At 44.0% G+C, this 22548-nt stretch overlaps 1 protein-coding gene across 5 annotated transcripts in view; it reads left to right on the forward strand.

Moving 5' to 3' along the window:
* FOXN3 (forkhead box N3) overlaps positions 1-22548 on the forward strand; it is a 459903-nt gene that overhangs the window by 416962 nt on the left and 20393 nt on the right. For 3 of the 5 annotated variants that reach the window (XM_032179275.3, XM_058429469.1, XM_032179272.2), the window contains one exon: positions 13694-13759. The exons of 1 other annotated variant lie outside the window; for it this stretch is intronic. In XM_032179275.3, coding sequence (XP_032035166.1) covers positions 13694-13759 — 66 coding nt within the window. The remainder of the gene's footprint in view (positions 1-13693; positions 13760-22548) is intronic. One more of the 5 variants, XM_058429470.1, reaches the window with a different exon arrangement.

Consider the following 22548-nt stretch of genomic DNA (forward strand, 5'->3'; position numbering starts at 1 on the left):
GCAGCCTGGTCAGGACTGGTTCTTCTGCCCTCCATGCCCCCTTCCCAGAGGAGGGACATGCTCTGGGCACACCTGGCCTGGCAGATGGCCTCCCTCGGGTGCCGCAGACACAAGGCACTATGAGGCTTGCTGGTCTAGGTGGGAGGGAGAACAGATCTGGGCCTTGGTTGGATATCCAGAGCCTCTCTCTGAAGAACACCCTAGACTTTGATTTGGAAGTCCACTGTAGCAAAGGGAGGGAATTCCACGATGTGTTCTTGAACTGCTCTTAAATCCTGTGGTGCAGGCATAAAGAGTCAAGGTGAGAAACTGCACATCCCTCTGAAGTCCCCTCCCCTCGACATCTCTACCTATTGCATTCTCGGGTTTCAGCCTCGGGGAGTACCTATTGCTGGGGATCTGTAACTGATTACTTGATAGGCTGTAAATAGGTGCATTATTTTATTTTTAATGTGTTCACCTCACTCCCCCTCCCAACCCTCCCCCCACATTCCCTGGTTGCAGATGGGCTCTTAGAGCACCGCTGGACGTGTCTTAAAGTTAAAAAAAAAAAAAAGGGAAATGGTGGTGTCACTCCTGGCTCTGGAAGATAACCATTGCCCCAGAGCTGTACATCTCACAGCTGCAGAATATACATGATCTTAGAGATTTAGGCTCCAAAGTTCTGTGGGGTTTTTTTGTATTACTAGAAAGGAATACCTGAGCCTGGGTAATTTATAAAGAAAAGAGGTTTATCTGGCTCATGGTCCTATAGGCTGTACAACTTCATGGCGCCAGCACCAGCTTCTGATGGACGTCCGAGACTACTCCACTGATGCGAAATGCAGAGGGGAGGAATCACAGAGTGAGAGGGGAAGCACGAGAGAGATGGGGGAAGGGAGGGAGGTGCCAGGCTCTTTTTAACAGCCAGCTCTCACGGGAACACATAGAGCAAGAACTCACTCACGACCACAAGGACAGCTCCAAGCCATTCACGAGGGATCCTCCTTGTGAACCAAACACTTCCAATGAGGCCCCACCTCCAATGCTGGGGATCAAACTTCAGCATGAGCTTTAGAGAGGTCAAACACATTGAACTGTAGCACATTACACATCCCCTTCCAGATGTTTGAGAAGCAGCTTTCTAATAAGGAAATCAAAAGGCAAAACCTTTTGTAACAAAGAGATTGCCTCAGCAGAACAGTGGTTTATGGCATAGTGGGACCGGGTGTGTGATTCAATATGGTAGAAATCTACCCAGAAAGAACACAGTGAGGTTTTGTTCCCAGACTACGTCCTGTGTCTCTGTAATGAGAGTCAGGTGTCAGGTCTGGGAACATCACTGGCTCCATAGTTCCTTTTTAAATTCTTTTGAGTTAGTATAAGACATACATCCCCAGGCAAAGTGAGCCTATGTTCAGAGTCACCCTCCAGTTCTTCAGTGCTCGAGCGTTAGGGAGGAAGACAGTGGAGAGGTGGGCATGCAGTTAGTGTGTGCCTTGAAGCACTGATGGCAGGGTTCTGCGTGGTATTTATTCTCACTAACACACCTGCCAGTGTCACTCTGAGATGGAATCTTTCCTTCTGTAAAAGATTATTTGCACATTGACCCAGTTGAAGACAGAGCTAATGAAGATGCCGTGCACGTGGAAATATTCAATTCTCAGCACTCACAAGTGCTGCCATGCCTGCTGGGGCCAAGCCACTATGAGCACCCCCTCAGCTGTGGGAAAGTTGGTGCAGGGGTTACCAGCAACCACGAACCCTTTTACTAGAGGAGGAAGTGGCTTCTGGAGTGGGAACTGGGCAGGAGCTGTCTTCCAGTAAGTGGAGAGAAGTGATGGTTGGGGAAAGCCAATCATTGGGAAAGATGACCTTATAGCATAGAGAGGGGGAAAAACAGACTCAAGAAAGATGCACTGGTGGTCCCTGGTTGGCTGTGCCCAGGCCTCTATGCTCTGAGCATCTCCCTGGGTCTTTGGCTCTGATCTCAAAGGGCTTCCTGGTCCCACCTCTGGCTTCTGGCCTTGGCACATGCTTTCTCTTGGACAGCAGTGTGGCCAGGCTCTGAGGTGCTCAGGGGTCTCTTGGGAGTCCCCATTCCTGTTCCTGCCCTGTGGAAGCCTTCTTGCACTTGAGGCTGGCTCCAGTCCCCTCCTGGGCGGTGAGCTTCAGCTGTAACACTGGATGAAGAAACCAGGAGCAAGCAGGACGTTTTCAAAGCAAAGAATGCCAGAGTCTAGAGGGCTTCGGCATTAATCCCCCCCTCCTCCCTCCCTGCAGGGTCAGAATCCCCTCCACAGCAACCCCAAATGTCCCCTCTGCACATGGCTATGAGTTACAGCATCCCCAGAGAGGGGTGACCCAGGAGACAGAAACCAGAGAATGCAGTAAGCAGAGATTCACAACTGGATGAGATGCAAAGGGGAAAGGACTTCAGAGGAATGTGTAGTTTCTCATTCATCTATAGGAAGCTTTAAAAAATTTAAAAAATATGTAAACTGACCTCAGACAAGCCCAGCACAGTTAACAAGCCAAACAGAACCAAATCAAAACCCGTTGCCTCTTCAATAATGGCGCTGTCTTATTACCCATGGGACAGGATTGTAACTTGTTCTGGGTCATTTGTCACCTTTGTCCTGGGCTTCAAATCTAGAATTTTAGATTTTTTGGTACTCTCAGTTTCTGTCCACATGGTTCTTTGAGTTTTTTCCTAGGCAGCTGCTAGAAAGATTTTGATCAACTGGTCAAACATATTAAAGAAGTCAATGTTGATCAGTAGGAAAATTTAGAGTGCCAGATAAAAGAGGTGTCTGGGGTGGCAGTGTCTTGTCAAAGGGCTGGAGGCGATGTGTTCACTTGCTTTGGAAACACAGATTCGGGAATGTGACGGCAATGTGACGCAGACCTCGCTGCTGAGGCGAAAAGGATGTTAGAATTAAGGGACTCAGAAGACATCAAAGTTAAAGCGTTTCTTGTTGCCCGGAGAAAACAGAAATACGAAAGCAACTGCCTGGGGAGTATCAAGGTACTCCTTTCATTTCTCCAGCAGAGAAGCAGCAGGGACAGTGATCGACTCTGAGGAAGTGAGACGCCCGGAGAGCTTCTAGCCCGGCCATCCTAACACCACCTTAGAATTAGGGCACCTGAGACAGCCCTCAGCACCAGGCTCCCAGCCCAGGATGGTCTTTGAGCTCTGTACTTACCTTCCAGTAGCTTTTCCTAGAATCCCCTTCCTGATTAAGTGAAATGAGGGGTAATAGATGGGCAATTTACACAAGTTAGAAAGATGCCCCCTGTTGGGGAGCTGACTTGGACAAATGTATTCCGAATTTGCAGGGTTCGCTGTGACGCTGCTCCTCAGAGCTCGTACATTCTTCATTTAGAGTTAACCAGTCACTATATTTAAGCTGGAAAGACTCAGGAAATGTGTGAATGGGAGCCTAATACCCAGAGTACCCCCGGTGAAATGTAGAGCTTACTTGGAGATGTGTTTGTTTGTTTGTTTCATCTGTTCTTATCCCCTTGGCCCTAAAAATTATCCAAGCACAGTCATCCGTTGGGTATCCGTGGGGGATTGGTGCCAGGACCCCCCTAAGATACCAAAATCTGAGGATGTTCAAATCTCTTACATAAAATAGTGCAGTTTTTGTTTTAGTTTTTGTTGTTGTTGTTGTTGTCTGAGTTGGAGTCTCGCTGTGTCGCCCAGGCTTGAGTACAGTGGCACAATCTTGGCTTACTACAGCCTCCGCCTCCTGGGTTCCAGTGATTCTCCTGTCTCAGCCTCCCAAGTAGCTGGGACTACAGGCACCCGCCACCACACCTGGCTAATTTTTTGAATTTTTAGTAGAGATGGGATTTCACCATGTTGGCTAGGCTGGTCTTGAACTCCTAACCTCAAGTGATCCACCTGCCTTGGCCTCCCAAAGTGTTGGGATTACAGGCGTGAGCCACCACAAATAGTGTAGTGTTTGTATAGATCATTCATCCTTACCCCTTTTCCCCCCGAGCCCCCTCACTCACCTACCAACTTAATTAGTTCATCTTTTGTTCCAACAAACAGCTGTTAGTTTCAGTTTGCTTAGTCATTGCTTTGAGCTTGCCTCATTTCTTCAGAGCAGCAAGAGTTTGGGGTGCTCTTTGATTCATTTTTTGGAGAAGAAAGGCTGCTCTTGGTGTTCTCCGTCTCCAACTTCCATCCTAAAGATGATGCGTAAAATCACAACTTGGTGTCCAACTTAGTGGGAGATTTTTGTTCCCTAAAATCCTGCTCATCAGAAGCTTGTGCACCAGGCTCACTGGTGTCACTTTGTCTCCTGTCTCACTGTGACAAGAACCCCTAAGGTGTTTGCAGTTCATGTCCACAGTGAATCCAATCTCCTGTTTCCCACTTCATCCCTCCTGCTCACTCGGGCAACTTATTTCTCAATAACCTTCAGCCAAAAGGGAAGTGGAAGAAATATTCATGGCAAATGACGTCAGTAGAGCTGACAGCAGGCACCCCGTGTTCTGCTGCCTTCAAGATCAGAGGCGGCCGTTATAGATATCTTGATTGATGGCAACAGAAGCCAAAGGGTATGGCTCTTACTTACTTCAGAGATTTCAAAGCAACAAATGTAGATATCCTATCTGTCTTAACCAATGCCTAGGGATTTTGCAAAAAGGAGGAAAAGAAAGACGTCAACAACAAAGTGAATTGTGTATCTGTTTACTTTTGATGTGTTCTATTTGAGATAGTTTGGTTTGAAGAGCTGCTTTTCTTGATCATAGCACATGTATCTGTGAGCTTAGTGTGAGGTTTCTCAGCCTTAGCACTATTCACCTTTTGGACTGGATCATTCTTTGTGGTGAGGGCTGTCCTGTACGCTGTAGAATGTTGAGCAGCCTCCCTGGCCTCAACCCATTAGATGCCGGGAGCACCCTCCAGCTCTCACCCAGTCATGACAATCAAAAACATTTTCAGACATTGCCATACATCCTTGGGGGAAGGAAGTGCAAAATTGCCTGCGGTTGGAAATAACTGGCTTAGTATACAAGGTGTGCGTTAATGCAGATCTACTCAGCATTTCCTCATGAAATCCACAGCTTACTTGGAGTTTTGTTTATTTGTTTGCTTGCTTGTTTTCATCTATTCTTAACCCTTTGGCCCTAAAAGTTATCTAAGCACAGTCATCCCTTGGTATCCATGGGGGATTGGTTCCAGGACCCCGTAAGATACCAAAATCTGAGGATGTTCCAATCCCTTATATAAAATAGTGTAGTATTTGTATGTGACCTATGCACATCTTCCTCTGTACTCTGTATTATCTCTAGGTTACTTATAATATGTCGTACAATGTAAATACTATGTATAGTTGTTAGACAGCATCGTTTGGGGAATAATGACAAGAAAAAGCCTGAACATGTTCAGTACAGATGCAGCCGTCATCTAACTACATAGTATACATGTCGGCAACAGTGTAACATTTTCTGGAATTATTTTTCCCTAATATTTTTGATCCTTTGCTAATGAAATCTGTGGATATGGAACCCATAGATACAGAAACCATGGGTATGGAGGGCTGACTGTATTTTTTCTCCATCGTTGGGGGTTAATTAATGCCCCAGTTGTGTCATTCTCATGCAGAGTTAGAGAAAATGGACAAAGATATTTCAAAGCAAAGAAGTCTAGTAATGTTATAGAAGATCTGGCAGCACTTGTCTTCCTTGATGGCTTCTTTGGATGGCATCCTTGATTTACTGCGACAACCGTTCTTCACCTTTCAGACACTTCAGAATTCCCTGACAGATTCCTACAAAGATTCCTTCAGCTAGGGTGGAGCCTGATGTTTGGTTTTCTGGAGTTCCCATGGAATTTGACTCTACATTTGGAGGCTTATGCCCTGGGGAGCATCCAGTACTTCTCCCCCAAGCTGGGTGCCAGGCCTCAGGCAGCTGGATTCACCCAGGAGCAGATTGGACAAGCCATCCATTCACTTGTTCACTAACTATGCAGCACTCTGGATGTTCCAGGCACTATTCTAGGTGCTAGGGAACACCCTAGTGTATGTATCTGACCATGTACCCGTGTTCTTTTTTTGACACAGTCTTGCTCTGTCGCCCAGGCTCTAGTGCAGTGGCACCATCTCGGCTCACTGCAACCTCTGCCTCCCGGGTTCAAGCAATTCATATGCCCCAGCCTCCCGAGTAGCTGGGACTACAGGCGTGCACCACCACATCCAGCTAACCTTTGTATTTTTAGTAGAGGTGGGGTTTCACCACGTTGGCCAGGCTGGTCTTGAACTCCTGACCTCAATCAATCTGCCACCTTGGCCTCCCAAAGTGGTGGGATTACTGGCACAAGCTACCACGCCCAGCCTACCCATGTTCTTATATCTGATCATTTCTCTCTGAGTGTGTGTCATCTATTATTTGATATTTTTGTTTGTTTCTTGAATTTCTTTTATTCAGTTAAAGAGATTTCATCATCCCATAAGACCCCCTCAGGTGTGAGCGGGGGGTGCGGAGGGGAGGGGAGAGCTGGAGAAACAAAACACATTAGCCCTGTGGAAAATCACAGGATTTCTAAGAAAGTAATGGTTATGATTCTTAGGCTTTCTCTATGGGAAGTGTTTCATTGTCATTGTTTTGTTAGGTCGGTCAGCTCAGAGGTGCTGAAGGCAGTGCTTACATTTTTGCAGCAGGTATATATTGCAGTGTGGATTGAACCAGGGGCTTCCTACTGGCCTTGTATTCTTAGTTTGTTAAAGTAAATGGCCTCTCCAAGTCACTTCCAGCCGAAACTAAATCCCAGAGGAAGGGGAATGAACATGGTTAGAAACCACACAATACCCACACCAGGCTTGATGGATTGCTGTGAAACAGACCTGGCAGGGACCCATCAGGACAGGCCATGGCTTTCTGGAGGCAATAGTATATTCTCCCAGCCTTACTAAGGCTGTTAGCTTCCCCTAAGGTCTTTGGAGTAGATGCCCCATTTGGTAGGTGTTCCTTGGAGTCCGTAGCTCTGGCAGCCACAAGTCACAAAGGGAGGAGCAAATCAAGGCACATTACAGAGCAGGAACTATGTGGAAACGGATGAAAAACCAAACCAGCCCCTTCCAAGTCTGCAGCCACCCACCCATCATTTTAAAATGAGTGGACTCAGGCACAGCAAAATGAAAGGAAAGTCAGCAGACCCAGGACTTAAACCCAAGAATCCTCATATCTAGTGCAGTGCTTTTCCCGTCCTGTCCACAGAGGAGAAGTCTCTTCCACAACCAAAGGAACCATCTCAACAGTTTGAGAAACTGAGACTCAGTATTTTTCTTTACCCAAATAGCTGGACTGCTGATTCTAGAAACTGTGTTACCTGTTTGTCTCCCTGCAGCATAATATAACTGTGTGTGTACATTCAAAAGGAGAGGATTTGAAAACATCTTTAAGATGTGTGACTGTTTTCCAGTCTCGTACTACAGAGAAGAGGCAATGTGATAAGACAACTGCATTAAAGATGAAAATTGAAATAGGCTGCTGGGAACCAGTCCAGAGGAGAAGTAACATTTGTTACTGAAGCATGGGCGAAAGAGGAATTTTTTTTAATATGGGATTTGAGATTGGCTCAGTCTGGATGATGGTTGGTCATAACTCTATTCAGCGCCCGTGACAGCATGCTTGGTGTGATACTGAATTAACCAGCAACCAATGATTTGGTTCCTGAATTAGGATGCTGAATTAGGTACTGATGGGAGGACCCTCCCCATCCAAAAATTTAAAGGGTGGCACTTCCTTGTTCTCTTGTACCCCCCTGTCTCACTTCATTCCCCTGAGATACAACGTGAAGCACTCCTGCCAAGTGGGTCTTCATTCCTAGAAAGAGTTCCTGGCCAAAATGCCTTTCTCTTTTCTTTTGCTGATAAACTGGGTTGGACCATCTAGGGAAGATCCTACAAAGCCAATCCACTGCTCCCCTCCTAGAGATCTTGTCCTGGGCCCTTTACCCTTCACAATCAGCTATGCCTCTGAAGCAGAAGCCCCCGCTGTCCACCAAACAGCTACCCAGTCCCCTGAAATACTTCCAGCCACAAAGCTCCAATGTGTTTGGTCCAAAGCATCCTACCACGATAGCGTGCCTGCATCAGAAAGTTCCTCTGCTATCTAAAGAGGTAAACCACCAGTAGTCTCTCTTGACCACAGAAAATTTAGACTTTTTTATAGAGACCCAGAGTGTGCTGATGAGAAGTAGCACATTACCTAAGGTAGAGAGCGGGAGTGAGCCCCAGAGAGAGGCACAGGAGGAAGAGAGTGGGGCAGCACTGCGTCTTCATAGGAAGGGGTGGGGTAGAGAGATCAAAGGGAGGGGTGTTTGGGGTGAGGGGACTGGGAGAAGTGTGCAGAGGCAGTGCCCTTAGGTGCCCAGAATCTGTAGGTTGGAGTACCGTGCTGAGCACAAGTTATATAATCAGCTCAAACACTTTCTTTCTACCTTCTGGTAGTTTGCAATCTAAAGGAAAGGGAATGCCTGTACAAACAGTGCAGTGTGTTTTTATGCACAAAAATCTCACTGTAGAAAAACTTTTGAAAGCATATATTAATATAAAAGGCTGATGAAATAAGTGAAAAAAATTTTAAGTTGCAGGAAACTATTTTCCATATAAAGCTATTTTTAAAAAAAATAGATTTGCATGCATGAGTACGTATATATATGTGTGTGTCTTAGTATTTCAATGAATATATACATATATGCTTATTTTCACATAGATAATTTCTGGACATATATATAAGAAAATATGATTTTGAAAGTAAGCCTATAGGGAAGGCATTTATCTCTCAAATTATATCCATCTAGTGTATTTTTTTTACAGTGAGCACACATTACTTTCATGACTTTTAAAAAAAAGGGAAAAACTTCAGTATTTTAATAATAGATAAGAGTAAGCATTATAGTATCTCTTCTCTTTGGAGAGGAGAGACAGGAGGTTGTTGGCTCTGAAGACAGAAGCACTCACAGGGTGTCAGGGTGTGACAAGGAGAAAGCATATGAGATGTTCTAGCAGAGAGTCCAGGACACTTTTCCATAGAAGGATGTCAGACTCATTAGGCTGCTTGGTGTTCACCCCAGGATCCAAAGAGGGTCCTCCTGGCATTGATCTACAGTGCTAGGTGTGTGCTTAACCAGCTTGCTAGATAAGGAAAGAGGTCTGAGTGATTACTTCTATTTTTGTTTGCCTGTAAATCTGGATATTGAACCAAGAAAGTGTTATATCTAGTACACTCACAAATGAAAACACAAAAGATGACACTTGGGAAATCTTTGCAATTTTAGGGTAGGCTAAGATTTCTTAGAACACAAAAGACACTAAGCTATAAAAGAACGAAGTGGTAAACTGGACTAAATAAAAAAGACTTCTGCTTATTAGAAGACACTCTTAAGAAACTGAATAGTAAACCATGGACTGAGGAAAAAAACATGTATCTCACAGAGGACTTATATTCAGAATATTTTTAAAAATCTTACAACTGAATAATACTAGTTGAACCACCTAACTAAAAAATGGGTAAAAGACTTTAACAGACTTTTCATGTAAGATATGAATGGCCATCAAGCACGTGAAAAGATGCTCAAGGTTATTTGTCATTAGGGAAATACAAATGAAAACCACAGTGAAATATCACTATGTATCCCCTAGATGGCTAACTTTTTTAAAGGTTGACAATTGGAAGTAGTGGCAAAAAAATATGGAGCAACTGGAACTCTCCTAGGTGGTACACCCTCTTTGGAAAACAATGTAGCAATTCTCCATAAAGCTAAACATACATTTACCAGCAATTTTCCAAGAGAAATGAAAACACAGGTTCAAAAAAGACTGGTATAAAAGTTCACAGCAGCTTTTTTATCATATCCCAAACTGGAAACAATCCAGTATCAACCTACCGGTGAATGGATTGCGGTATTTCCGTTCAGTGACTACTACTCAGTGACAGCCATAAGGAATGAACTATTGACACCACATCTTTGATGAATAACAGAAGGCAAATCAGTGGTTGTCCAGATCAGGGGTAGGTATGTCTGCCAAGGGGTGCAAGTAAACTTTGGGGTGATGGAAGTCTGTATCTTGACTATGCTCTTTATCTTGATTATGGTGGTAATGGTGGTGTCAGAACTCATAAAACTCTACACTTAAAATGGGCACATGTTCTTGTATGTAAATCATCCCTCAATAAAGTTAATTTTTGAAAGGATGGCACTCACTGTATTCCCCTGGGGAAGGGCTGGCACTGTAGTATGCCAGTGTGCATAAACATTTTACATTTTCTCCTACCATTTGCAGTTCTTGCATTTGCCAATTCGCTTACCAAGATGTCAAGAGAGGAGAATCCCAAGCCTTGCTCTCTGCTCCATTCTGCCCATAGGGCTACTTATTCAGGAACTGATCCTTTCGTCAGGGAGAGTGGGGCTGTAGGAATGCATTATAAATGAGATCATGTGAAGGCTGGGGGTTGCACCTGCCCCAAATGCCCAGAGACCAGCACGAGTTCCATGATCACATCAGAATTTTTATCTGTAGAGGCATCAGGCATGGCACATCTGGTTTGAAGGAAAGACGGGGGAACACGTCCCTTAGCATGCTGCTTTTTTTTCAGAGTTTATACGTCTGTTGGGCTTGGCTGAGTGAGGGGTTGGGGGGGGGGGGTCACAGGTGGATGCTCTACAGATCCAAAGCACCCCCCCAAGTGTGCCTTGGGAATGCCCCACTTAGGTTCTCCCACATGTGTGATTATTGATGGGATGCTCTTCCTTTAAGGTTTTCTTTCTCTCTTTCTGTTTTCTTTCTTTCACTATGTCTTCTTTTTATTTGTGTCCCTCTACAATTTCCTTTAATGTGTTTTTGAAGAATACTGAAATGCTTTCTTTAATTTTCTGGCCATATAAATAGGAAAAGACTCCAGACTTCCTCCCTGTGTTTCCTCTTGTTCTGGGCCCAGCAAACCTCCTGGCCACCGAGAAAAACTTTGGGTACAAGTCACCTGCGGAGGCAGGGACCATGTAGCCAGGCCAACCATGGTCACCTGTAGCACTTGCATTCTCAATAATGGCAGAGACCTTTTGCTTGGCAGGAAAAGATTGTTTTTCTTGGCTACCCCCTGAGAAAGGAAAAGGCCCTTTCTAAAAGGAGGGGCAAGAGGGAAAGGCCTGAGGCCTTAACAGCCCCCCTTAGGAACTGCTTGTCCCTTGTGACTTGTGAGATGCCAGCAAGAATGCTGGGGCTGTGAGTGCTGCTTCCAGGCAACAGGCCCTGTGGGGGACCAAGGGACCCGGGGCAGTGGGAGCCACAGGGGCAGTGGGAAGAACTTTTAGTTTTTTAGCTGAATGGTTTTATATATAAATATATACTTTTTATATCTTATATATTTTATATATATTAAATATATAAAATTCAACTAATATATAAACTATTATATATAATAGTATACATATATTAACTATTATATAATATAAACTATTAACCATTATATATAGTAGTGTATATCAACTATTATATATAATAATATATATAAACTATATAAGGTTTATATAGTTTATATTATATATTATATAGTTTATATTACATATAACATATTATATATTATATAATTCATATGTTGTTATAAACAGATACAACTATTATAAACTAATATATAGTTTATAATTAACTATTATATGTAATAGTATATATAAACTATAGTTTATAATATATAATTTTTGTATTATAAACTATTACATACAACTATTATAAACTGATATTTTGTAGTTTATATATTAACTTATATAAAATAGTCAATATATAAACTGTACACTGTTACATATAAAAATATATATTTTATTAACGATTGTATATAATAGTATGCATAGTTTATTATATATTACATATAAAAGTACTTAATATATACTATTATATATAATGGTTAATATAATATACCTTAATATATAATATTCATGTACATATTTAATGTGCATTGTTAACATATTAATATATAATATATATTAATATATGTGGGAAATGGTGACTGTTTAAGGTATTTCACCCCTGGAGTTGCCAAATATATAAACTATATATATACTATTATATATAATAGCTAATATAGTATGTATATTATTATATATAATAGTTTATATATATTAGTTGATGATTAGTGATTAATTATATTAGCTAATATAATATATATTATGTATAATAGTTTACATATATATATACTAATATCAGTGGGAAATGGTGACTGTTTAGGAATTTCACCCCTAGAGTTGCCAAATAAGTTAATTTACTTGTTTCTCATATAATGTACTTATTAAAATAAACTTGTAGTCCATTATGGAGTGTAAGTAACAGGCCTCCTGCAGGCAAAATAGAAAAAAAACTCTTGAGTCAAGTTCTATTTTTTTTTTTTTTTTTTTTTGAGACCCTGTTTTCGGGAACCAGCATCGTGCATATCATTAATCGCTTGTGGGCCTCTTTTTACCACATCGTATTACTCCTTTGGAATTAAACCACACATATAAAGTATGAAAAATGTACTTTTTTAAACATTAAAAAAGTAATTTTCTAGCATAATATCCAAAATAAGGTGCCATGGAGCCATTAGTAGTAAATTGAATTTTTTGGTATGTAATTTGTACAAAAACTGACAAGTGCGAGCCCCTTGTCCCCCATCATTAGTCATTGGGTTTAGCGGACACAGAGGCAGTAATCTGCAAGGGAAGGCATTTTGATGTCGACTTCAATTGCACACTTCATTTATTTGGACAGGGCACAGGCGGCAGCTTCTGTCACGCGGCATCACCGCACTATTAGTGAATTTCGCCCCAGGGCAGCTGGGATGCTGCGCTGGGGCAGATGTTCTTTTCAGCCTATTCAGTGACCATTCTTGGGGGTTGTTTACTGTTGCCATGGTGACCTTCATTTCCATAGCAGCAGAGCTGCTGTTTCTCAGAGGAAAATGAATTTAGTTATAAAAGGATAATATTTTTCTCTGTCTCTATATAACCTGCCATCTGTCAACTGGTGGATCAGTAAGGATTCAGAAACCTATTAAGAATTATAGCAATAGAGTGATGAGTATTTTTTTTACCCATATTAAAAGCAATAATAGAAGTGGAAGCAAACATTGTGCCCTCAACATCAGAACTTTACTTTTTTCTTTATATTTTAAGTGCTTTTTTTTAATGCCTTCACCACCTCCACACCGCTGTTACAAACACATAACCTCGGGAAACACAATTTACATTCTGCTGACAAATGGAAATGACCAAATGTCTTGTTTGTATCTCACTAGATGCAGGTGTATTTAATGCTTTCTTGATGCTGTGAGCTTTCCCCAGTTCATTAAAGATTCCTATGGCTGAACTTCCTATCGTCACTGACTCTCCTGCTCCTCACCCCAGGGTAAAAGCTGTGGGGGTGCATAGATCAGCAATTTATCAGGAACATACAGTGCAAATTATAAAATTAACAAAATGAGAAGAGACCATGCTTGTGTGATGAAAAATTTACTAACATGATCCTTAAATCTCATTCTAGAATACCTTTTCTTCTTCTCAAATCCCACTGGGAAGAAAGTCGCCTTTGGGATAGCTCATCTAGTTCCTGGATATTTTTTTTTCTCTGTTGCATTCATAAACTGTAACTTGCAGGGGGAAAAACACACACACACACTGGCCCCGTTGTAAATAATGTTATTTATTGGTTGATTTTTCCAGATCCTGACATTGATGCTGCCAGTGCCATGATGCTTTTGAATACTCCCCCTGAGATACAAGCAGGTTGTGAGTAGATATTTCTATAGCCTACAGCACCATAGTTTGTGAACTTAACCTTCTCATTTATACACCAGGTCATAGGAAGAACTAATGCTAAAGTAGAACTTCCCTTATAGAATAACTTTAAAAGCTTCATAAGTGCATGATTACATGCATATGCATATAAACATGCAGCCATGCATATGTATGAATGAATGCATAGGTGTGTTTCCAAGATGAGAAAGTTCTCATGTAATTTCAGGGCTTAAGACTTGGGGAAAGGGAAACAGATCCTTTAATGAGTCCCAGTGGAGAGGCCTTCCTTGTTCCTGCAGATATTGTTCCTGTGAGTTTGTAGCTTCTCCTAGAAGAGGCTACATGGGGTCAACTTAACCCTAATGGACCTGAGCAGTACCCATTTTTAGAAATTTCTTTCTCTTCTGGGACCTCATCATCAGGCTGCCATTTTGGAGAATAGTCTAGTGAAATAGGCCTGTTGGAGCCTGGAATATCTTTGAAATGAAACCATGCTACCAGCTTGGACCATTTCTATCCAGCCTCCCAGGCTGCCCCAGATAGCAGGGCAGGGCTGTTTAGCTAAGCAGGACTCCCATCCTCACCTTCTGTTGGCCTTGAACAATGTCAAGTTTGAGACAACATTTCCTTACTGAGGCTTCTCTTTTTACCACCTGAGGTTTTTCCCATCTCTGGAGATAGTCTACCATGGTTTTAGAACGATCTCTTCCCAAGGGATGAAGAGGGACTTCGAACAAAGATATCTGTCCCTTCCTTCTCCCCACTCGAGGTCAGTACCGGCGCCCACATCCCACACCCAGCTAGAACCCTGTTGAACACACAGACAGCTGGTTTACCAGGGTCTGCTCAGCTTGTTGTTAGGACATTGCTGTGTTACAGCCTCTTACTGATGAAACACGGTAGTGAGGAAGTAGTGACATGAAGCAGCAGACACCACTACAACACCACCGCTTAGGGGCTGGCACTCACCTGTCTCCTTCTTATGGCTAGGCCTTCAGCTCATGTTGGGTTCTGATTCTCTGAGAGCCACATGGCTTGCTGAGCAGTGGGAAGTCCCTGCCTTTGGAGTGGATGGTACTTCACACAGGAAAACATCCATCCTCAGACCCAAAACAGGTGCCTTTGTTAGTATTGGACTACGTGGAGTTCCAGGCCATCCATCATAGCCCCTCTGCTTGTCCCAGCCTTCCTGACAGCTATAGGATATTTGACTCCAACCTTTCTTATTTGTTCCTATTTTAAAAGACCCAAGAAATTCAGCTGAGCATTCTCAGGGAGACTTATTCCTCTGCCTCGAGCTGCCATTACCTGTTCCGAACAGTCTAGAGTTCTGTTTCTCTCTTTCTAAACTCAGACCTCCAGCCATTGCAATGTTGGACTGCCTACCCCTCTGACATGCAAACACCACTGCTAAGCAGATGTGTCACTGGCCTCACTCTGTAACTAGCAGTTAACCTGGAGTGTGGTTTTTAAATGATGTTTCATATTTCAGAGAAATATATGTGTTTTTAAATTTTTTTTTTTAAATAAACTTCCATTCTTAGATGGCATTGCAGGAAAAGTACAGACCAGATTGTAATCAAGTTCCAGGCTGAAAAGATTTCTAAAATTAAGTTGCATAACTCAACCCAGTGGAAACATACTGATTTCATCAGAGCCATGTAAGATTCGAGCACCTTCCTTTGCACCCAGCCACTACACAGTGATCATTAGTTTAACAAAAATACTTCCAGCTGGTTGCTGAAGTTCAGAGGGAAAATGGGATTATGGACTTCTGCTAGAAGAGGCTACATGGGGCCAGCTTAAACGTAATGGACCGGAGCAGTACCCATTTTTAGAAATTTCTGTCTCTTCTGGGACCTCATCACCAAGCTGCCATTTTGGAGAAGAGTCTGGTGAAGCAGGCCTGCTGGAGCCTGGAATATCTTTGAAATGAAACCAAGCCAGGCAAGGGGACTGATTGATCATTCACAGATCCTCAGCGTCTTCCGTAAACGTCCACGATTACTGGATTCTTGAGCATAGATAGGAAAGGAAAAAGGTTTCTCCTGATGAGTTGACAAGTGAGTTGTTTTCAGTGTTCGCCTCCCCTCTCTATCTCTGTAACACTCAAACTGTAAATACTTCTTTTTCCAGGGTAGCCACGGTCCTATTTACATTGAAATGCTGAATTTGAGTTTTACAAGCTCAGTGTTCATGTTTTGAAGCTGTAGGCTCATTTTTAGAAGGCTTTTTTTAGAAGGCTATTACTGCTGTGTGAGAAATCCAGCCACAGCCTTCATGAAAGCCCCAGGCCAAGAACGGGGCTCCAAGACAGTGGAAGGAAAGAACCCGGGGTGCCTACAAGGTCACAGAAGGAGACGCTCTTAGACAGGAATAACAGAGAAGTAAATGTGAAGACTGGGCAGAAAGTAGGGACACCACCTTTGCATTCACCATCCCATCTGACCGCCAGCCCTGGTTCAATGCCCTGGAGGTCAAGGGCAAGCATAGTCAAGGAGCAGGTTGTAAGGACCCCAAGGATTGGAGCAGTACCTTAGCAAGAGAGTGAAGATGCATGGAGCGTCTTCTCTGTGCACTTGGGAAGCCAGCTGGCCCATCCTCCCTATAAACCCAACCAGAGGAATGTATCTGTAGCTGTGGTTAGCTCTTTCTGGCTTCACTCTTTCTCCATGCCCCCTACCCCCGCCACCTTTCTTTTCATTTTACATTGCATAATGGTATTTGCCTTGGGATTTGAGGCAGTCCTTTGCCTTCTTAAAGGAGAAGCATTACAGACAGAATGATTAGGCAGTCATCCCCTGCCCCGCTGGCATCACCCAAGGCCTGGAAAAAGTGAGAGGCTATTCCTGTGCAAAAACGGTTAAAGGCAACAGCCAGCCAGCCACAGTGATGGTGTGTGGGCAGCCTATGTAGGGGTGTTTGTGTGCCTGTGTCCCAGTGTGGATATATCCCAGGTCTTCTCTAGGTTGGGGGGTCCTGCCACTGCCCATGAGTGGGGAGCGTGGCTTCGGAGAGCAACACATTTCCTGTCTGCGCAGAGCCTGCCTGTATTCCCCCGTGGGCTGGTGCTATGGCTGGGCTCTGTTTATAGAGCTTCCTCGTGCGGTGCTATTTATAGCCCCTTGTATAGCCTCTTGGGCTGCTAGATGCCCCTGCTTGCATGGGGGCCACCAACCTAGTCTCTGCTGCTGTTCTGCTCCCAGCAGATAGAGGCTGGCCTGGATGGCTGGAAGGCTTTTCCTTTGTCCTCACCCTTCATAGCCTCTCCAGGTCACCAGATGGCAGCCACTTAGATCTTTTCTCTTCCTCCTACCCTTGCTCAGCATCTGTAAAGCTAGCTCAAGGCCGGCAGACTGGCCACAGTCCAGGGTCTGAAGCTGACTAGGTTGCACAAAGGAAATGGCTCAGATGCTGGTGAGAGCCCCAGGCAGAGCAAGCCTCTTTATCATTGGAGGGTCCGTGTTGCCCCAAGGGAGCCCCGCACACCATGTCTTGCTTGGGCTGGAGTCCCTAGGGGTCCCTCCACCTCTCATTTCAGTCTAATGCTTCACTTGCAGTGCAGCGGCAATGTGCACCTAATAAAAACCTCAGGCTACAACATTTTGTCCTCCTGGCAGCATCCGCTGTGCATGTGACATTAGCCCTTTTAGACTTTGCCCGTTTGCAGCATAGGAAACATTCTGCAAGGAGAGCCACCATGTCTCACGCGCTCTATAGGATGCTGCCTCCAGAACAGTCAGCATGGGACATGGCTGGCTCATTACCCCCTGGACTTTGGATTATGCTCCAGTCAAATCCATCTGCCTACCCCACCCTCCCCACCCTCAAAATGGCTATGTAGACTCATTCCAGCTTCTAGTATCTCCTTAAGTACCTGCTTTGCAGTTCCCATTTGACAAGCCCCGTGAGTCAGCTTTAACCCCAATGGAGGACTTGTTAGTCAGGAGAAGCCAGATCTCCATTACTCATCTTCAAAGGCTTATATAATCCCTGGTTGGAAGGTTCCCAGAGACGAACTCTAGATAATAAACAAAACAACAAAATGGAACGAGGGAAAGGGAGGGATTGGGGGAAGGCGTTGCTCCCCCTGCCTGGAACTGGGATGTATGTCAGACACACCAGGCACAGCAGAGGGAAGACAACCAGGAAATAGGCTGTGTCTCCCTGTGCCAGCCCCCTCCCCAGTGTGCTTCCAAGTAAGCAGGTGGAAAGGCCGACTTTAGGAAAGGGAAGGATTAGCGGAATCACCTGCTGCTCAGCTTATGGCCTCTGAGAGAGTTAGCCAGGGCTGCCCTCCAAACGCAGCGGCAAGAGCTCAGAGGTTAATTTTAGAAGTTGTGAAAAACCAAGGAAGCTAAGCCTCAGGAGGGGAACCGGAGAAGTGCTGAGGGACAATGTAGCATGGAGGAGTTTGTCTTGGACCTTAGACTTTTTTTTTTAAGCTTCTCAGGATTGCGTTATCCCATTTAGATCATAGCATCTACAATGAGCAGTGCTGCTCTGTTTGGCTCTCTTCTTATGTGTGAAGGTTGCCTTCTTGCTACTTAAAACCAGAAAGCTTAAGAGTCCCTCTCTAACTGCAGAGAACATGGTTGATGGCAAGTGTGGGGAAGTGTGGTGCCAATGTCCCTCATCCTGAGAGCCTCAGGGGTGGGCATTCTCTCATCTAAAAGATAAATACGTAACTGGCCTAACCTGCAAGGATGATGCTAGAGGCCTGGGCCTTGTCTGGAGAGAGCCACAAATCCGAGGGAGAAGTTGACTTTGAACGTCCAGCCCTTTTGATGTCTTACATAGCTGGAGGCCAGTGCATTTCAGTACATCGGGTGCGTCAGATTGGCTGTAAAGGTTTTGGTCTTTCGGTGTCTTAATATGCTCTGAGGGAAACAGTAAAAGGAAGGGAAAGAGTAGATTTGCTGATAGAGAAAAGGCTGAAGAATGGACTCGTGTTCCCACCGAGCTTCCTAATGTAGAGTAGTGAACTGTGGGCCTCAGAATGCCTTTCTCTAACAGAGCCATTTTAGACTGGCTGTGACTTGTTCTTCAGAAGCCACGTTCCTGACACTTGGGGATGGGGACAGAAAGGAGAAAGACAGGGGTACAGTTAAGTGTCACAGCTGGCTTCTGGCAGCTGGTGAGCAAACACGAACACATCCGCCATCTCTCCATGGAGAGCACTGCCAATGATGAGGACGGAGAAGTGCCAGGGTTGGCAGAGGCAGCATTTAGTTGCAGCTCATTTGAGAACAAGCTGCAGGATTCAGAGGAAGAGCTGAGTCTACATGCCAGAAGTCTTGTGAGGTTCAGGAAATAGCTCAGGGAAAGCCTATTAATGCTGCAAGAGAGCTTTGTCCATGAGATTCTCTTTGAAGTGAATACTGTTCATTAATCAGGACGATGTTTTAATAGGTAAATGCAGAGTTAGGAATAACTACAAAAAGCATAATGGGCTGAAAGTATTTCCCCATGTCCGGACCCCATTCAGCCCTATCCTTGTAGATCCTTAGTAAGAGGATGCTGCAGAGGTGATATAGGATGGCAGAAGGATGACGGTGCCGATGACGATGATGAGCTTACATAACGAGCCAGCCACTGAGCTAAGCTGTTGACGTAGCTTATCTTATTTCATCCCCAGAGCAATCCTGCAAGGTATGTTTAAGCCTGCTTCACCAGTGAGGAAATGGAGGCCCAGGAAGATGAAGGCACTAGGCCAAGGCCACAGAGCCAGTGACGGGGCAAGGCCGAACTGAGGCTGTGTGGCTCAGAGCTCACACTCTTAACCACTGCAGTATACCTCATCCCTGAGGGTTCCGTGAGACAAGGAACATCCAAAGAACATGGTCTCCAGTAGGAACTTGGTGACGACTGGCTTCCTTTCCTAGTTTTCCTCTCTGCTGGCCATGCCCCTGGTGCTTACAGGTTCTGAGTATTTGGGCAGAGGACTCTGTCATGCCACACTGTCCCCAGGGGTGCTTTTCTTCCTTGATTGGCAGATGGCTTGATGACCATGCCAGGGTTAAGAAGAACTTGCACTCCCTAACTTGGATTTGCTCTGTTCCCATTCCAGGGCTTCCCTCGTCTTTGTCCAACTTTATGTGTTTTGGGTGTTTTTGCTGCAAGGGTGGCTCTGATATGACACGCTATGCACAAGGGGAACAGAAGCACCATAACAGCATCTGTTGCTCTTCCAGCAACTCTGTCACCAGGAAGATGGCTACATTCTTCCAGCGTGGTCTGGTTTCTGTCCCATTCTGTTCCTTATGGGTTTTCAGCTCCTCTGAAGTGGAGAGAGCACAGGCCGCCCCAGGATTCCTCTGTGGATGTTGATCATGTTGATGATGATGATATTGATAACCAACATGCATTTTCCAAATACTCGTGCCTTCATTAATTCAGTTAAGTCTCCAGAGACCCTGGGTACATAGCATTTTTGTCCCCCATCTTACTTACAGAGCTTAAGTAGCTTGCTCAGGGGACATGGTCAGTAATTGACAGAGATGAGACGTAGACCTAGGTTGGTTTGCAGAGCCTGGCTGTCAGCTGCTGCGGCGCAGGGCATTTCTCCGCTGAAAACCCTTTAATGGTTTTCCCAGTACCCATGGGATAAAGTCCAAACACATCTCATTTCTGCTAGGATTGTGTGCTGTACGAAAGAAGCCTTTTAGTTCCTTGAGCACATTGTGCATCATTAAAAAATCACTTCCAGGTCTTTGTATGTGCCATTTTTCTGCCTTTGAACTCCAGTTTAGTTGACACTTCCTACAGGAAGGAAGCCTTCCCAAATACCCCTTAGTTTGGGTTAGGTGTCTCCATCCTTTCTGCCTCTAGGCCCCCTGTCCTAGCATGTACCATAGTATATTTTCATTGCCTCCTTAATCCATTCTGTCTCTCTCTCACTCTCTCTCACTCTATCTCCCCCTCCCTCTTGCTTGTAGTTACCTTATATCCCCATCATCTAATACATAGGAAAGTACTTGGTAAAAGCTTTAGTGTCTGTATATGGGAGTGTAATAATTTTTGCTGACATGAATTACAACTGTATTCGAGATTTTAAATATTTAAGTTATTTATCAGCATGGTTCATTATATCCGACTAAGTTGTTGCTCTGCTTGAGATCCCTAGTGACGGATATATTAGATCAGAATTCAACTGAACCTGTGGCAATCTGACCATTTCTAGGAGACTGCCGTACACCACAATTATGGAAACGCTCTCCCACAGTCCCCAAAACAGGCAAACAAAAAGCCTATCATTTTAGACAACACATACAGATTTCATCCAAAGCATCTATCTACAAGAGTTCTGCTGTCTTGTGCATGTCTGTCCTTGAGAATTATTGGTATTTTTCCTCCTATATTTTCTTCCGGAAGTTTTATAGTTTTAGTTCCTACATTTAGGTGTATGATCCATTTCTAATTTTTATATGTGGTATGAGGTGTAAGGCTCAAGGTTCACTTTTTTCCCAAATGGATCTCCGGTCGTTCTAACACTTGCTTTTCCCTCCTTGCATTATCTCAGTACCCTTGTCAAAAATCAGTTGACCACATGCGTGTGAGTCTGTTTCTGAGTTCTGTGCTGTTCGATTGGTCTATATGTCTAGACTTAACGCCAGTATGACAGTGTCCTGGTTCCTGTAACTTTATAGGACATCTTGAAAATCAGATAAGATAAATTAGGTAACATAAACTTTAGACATTCTTCCTTATAGAGAATTCATCAACTGTGTAAGACATGATAATTCGCTGCATACCACATTCTAACAGTTCCGTGATTTAAAGATACTTGGTAAGTCTCCTGCCTCAGATAAGGTGGTCTGTTAGCGGAAATCAGGCTAATAATCAGGAATGGTAGGAGCTACTGATCTGGGTCTGCCTGCTCTCACAATTGATTAGGGTAAGTGACGGGGGAGATTATGGAACCCTGGACTCTAATAGTAGTACTGACTTAGGTGAGAGTTTCCATTCTGTCACCCATCTCACCTTTTGTAAGACCTAGTAACAAAGGCCTTACGCAAACCAGGAAAATAAATGGCAAAAATTATTAGCAAGAAGTGCAGAATGCCCAAGGAATTGACAGTCTATAAAATTACCCCATATTCAATAGTGGACGTTCATCCTACATGATGTTTGATTCAAGGTTTGAAAACATGTCCTTAGATACCTAAAAATTATGTAACTAAGAGGTATGGCAATGTGTTTTATGAAAAGCATTTATTCTACCCATATAATATTGGCTTACACACCTAATGTCCAGAGTGGTTTTCATTTTGGAATACATAATTTTCTAGAGCCTTTTCGATGGTCTTTGTTTGAAAAAGCACTATTTATCCACCTTGCCACTATCTGAGACTGTGCCAGGGACTATATGGGCATAGCCAGAGCTCTGGGGAGTCTTGAACCCATGATGGTAGACAGGGTCTTGGAAGAACAGTGTTCAGAGAGGGAAACAGAGATCCACAGACCTGCACAGAGTCACACAAGAGAACTCAGATGAAAGCTCACCCGTGTTCTCACTTAGTGATGCTCCCCTGCCCCTCAGACGCAGGGAGAGTTTTTGGTAGATGTAGCAGATGGCAGAATATTAGCTTGAACCAGATGAAATTGCTGTTTAGAGGGTTAGAAAAGGTTACATCAGGGATTCCCTGCGGTTCTCCTCTTAGGTAACCCTCAGACAAAATCAGGTTGGTGTGGAGATCTTGGAGTTTGTATGGAGAATGGACAAGATCTGATGGTCGCTGGTCAAAGAGGGGCTTAGGGTTGCTCCAGGGATGCGTGTG

Source organism: Hylobates moloch, unplaced genomic scaffold (genome assembly GCF_009828535.3).
Source record: "Hylobates moloch isolate HMO894 unplaced genomic scaffold, HMol_V3 SCAFFOLD_16, whole genome shotgun sequence".
Lineage (NCBI taxonomy): Eukaryota > Metazoa > Chordata > Mammalia > Primates > Hylobatidae > Hylobates > Hylobates moloch.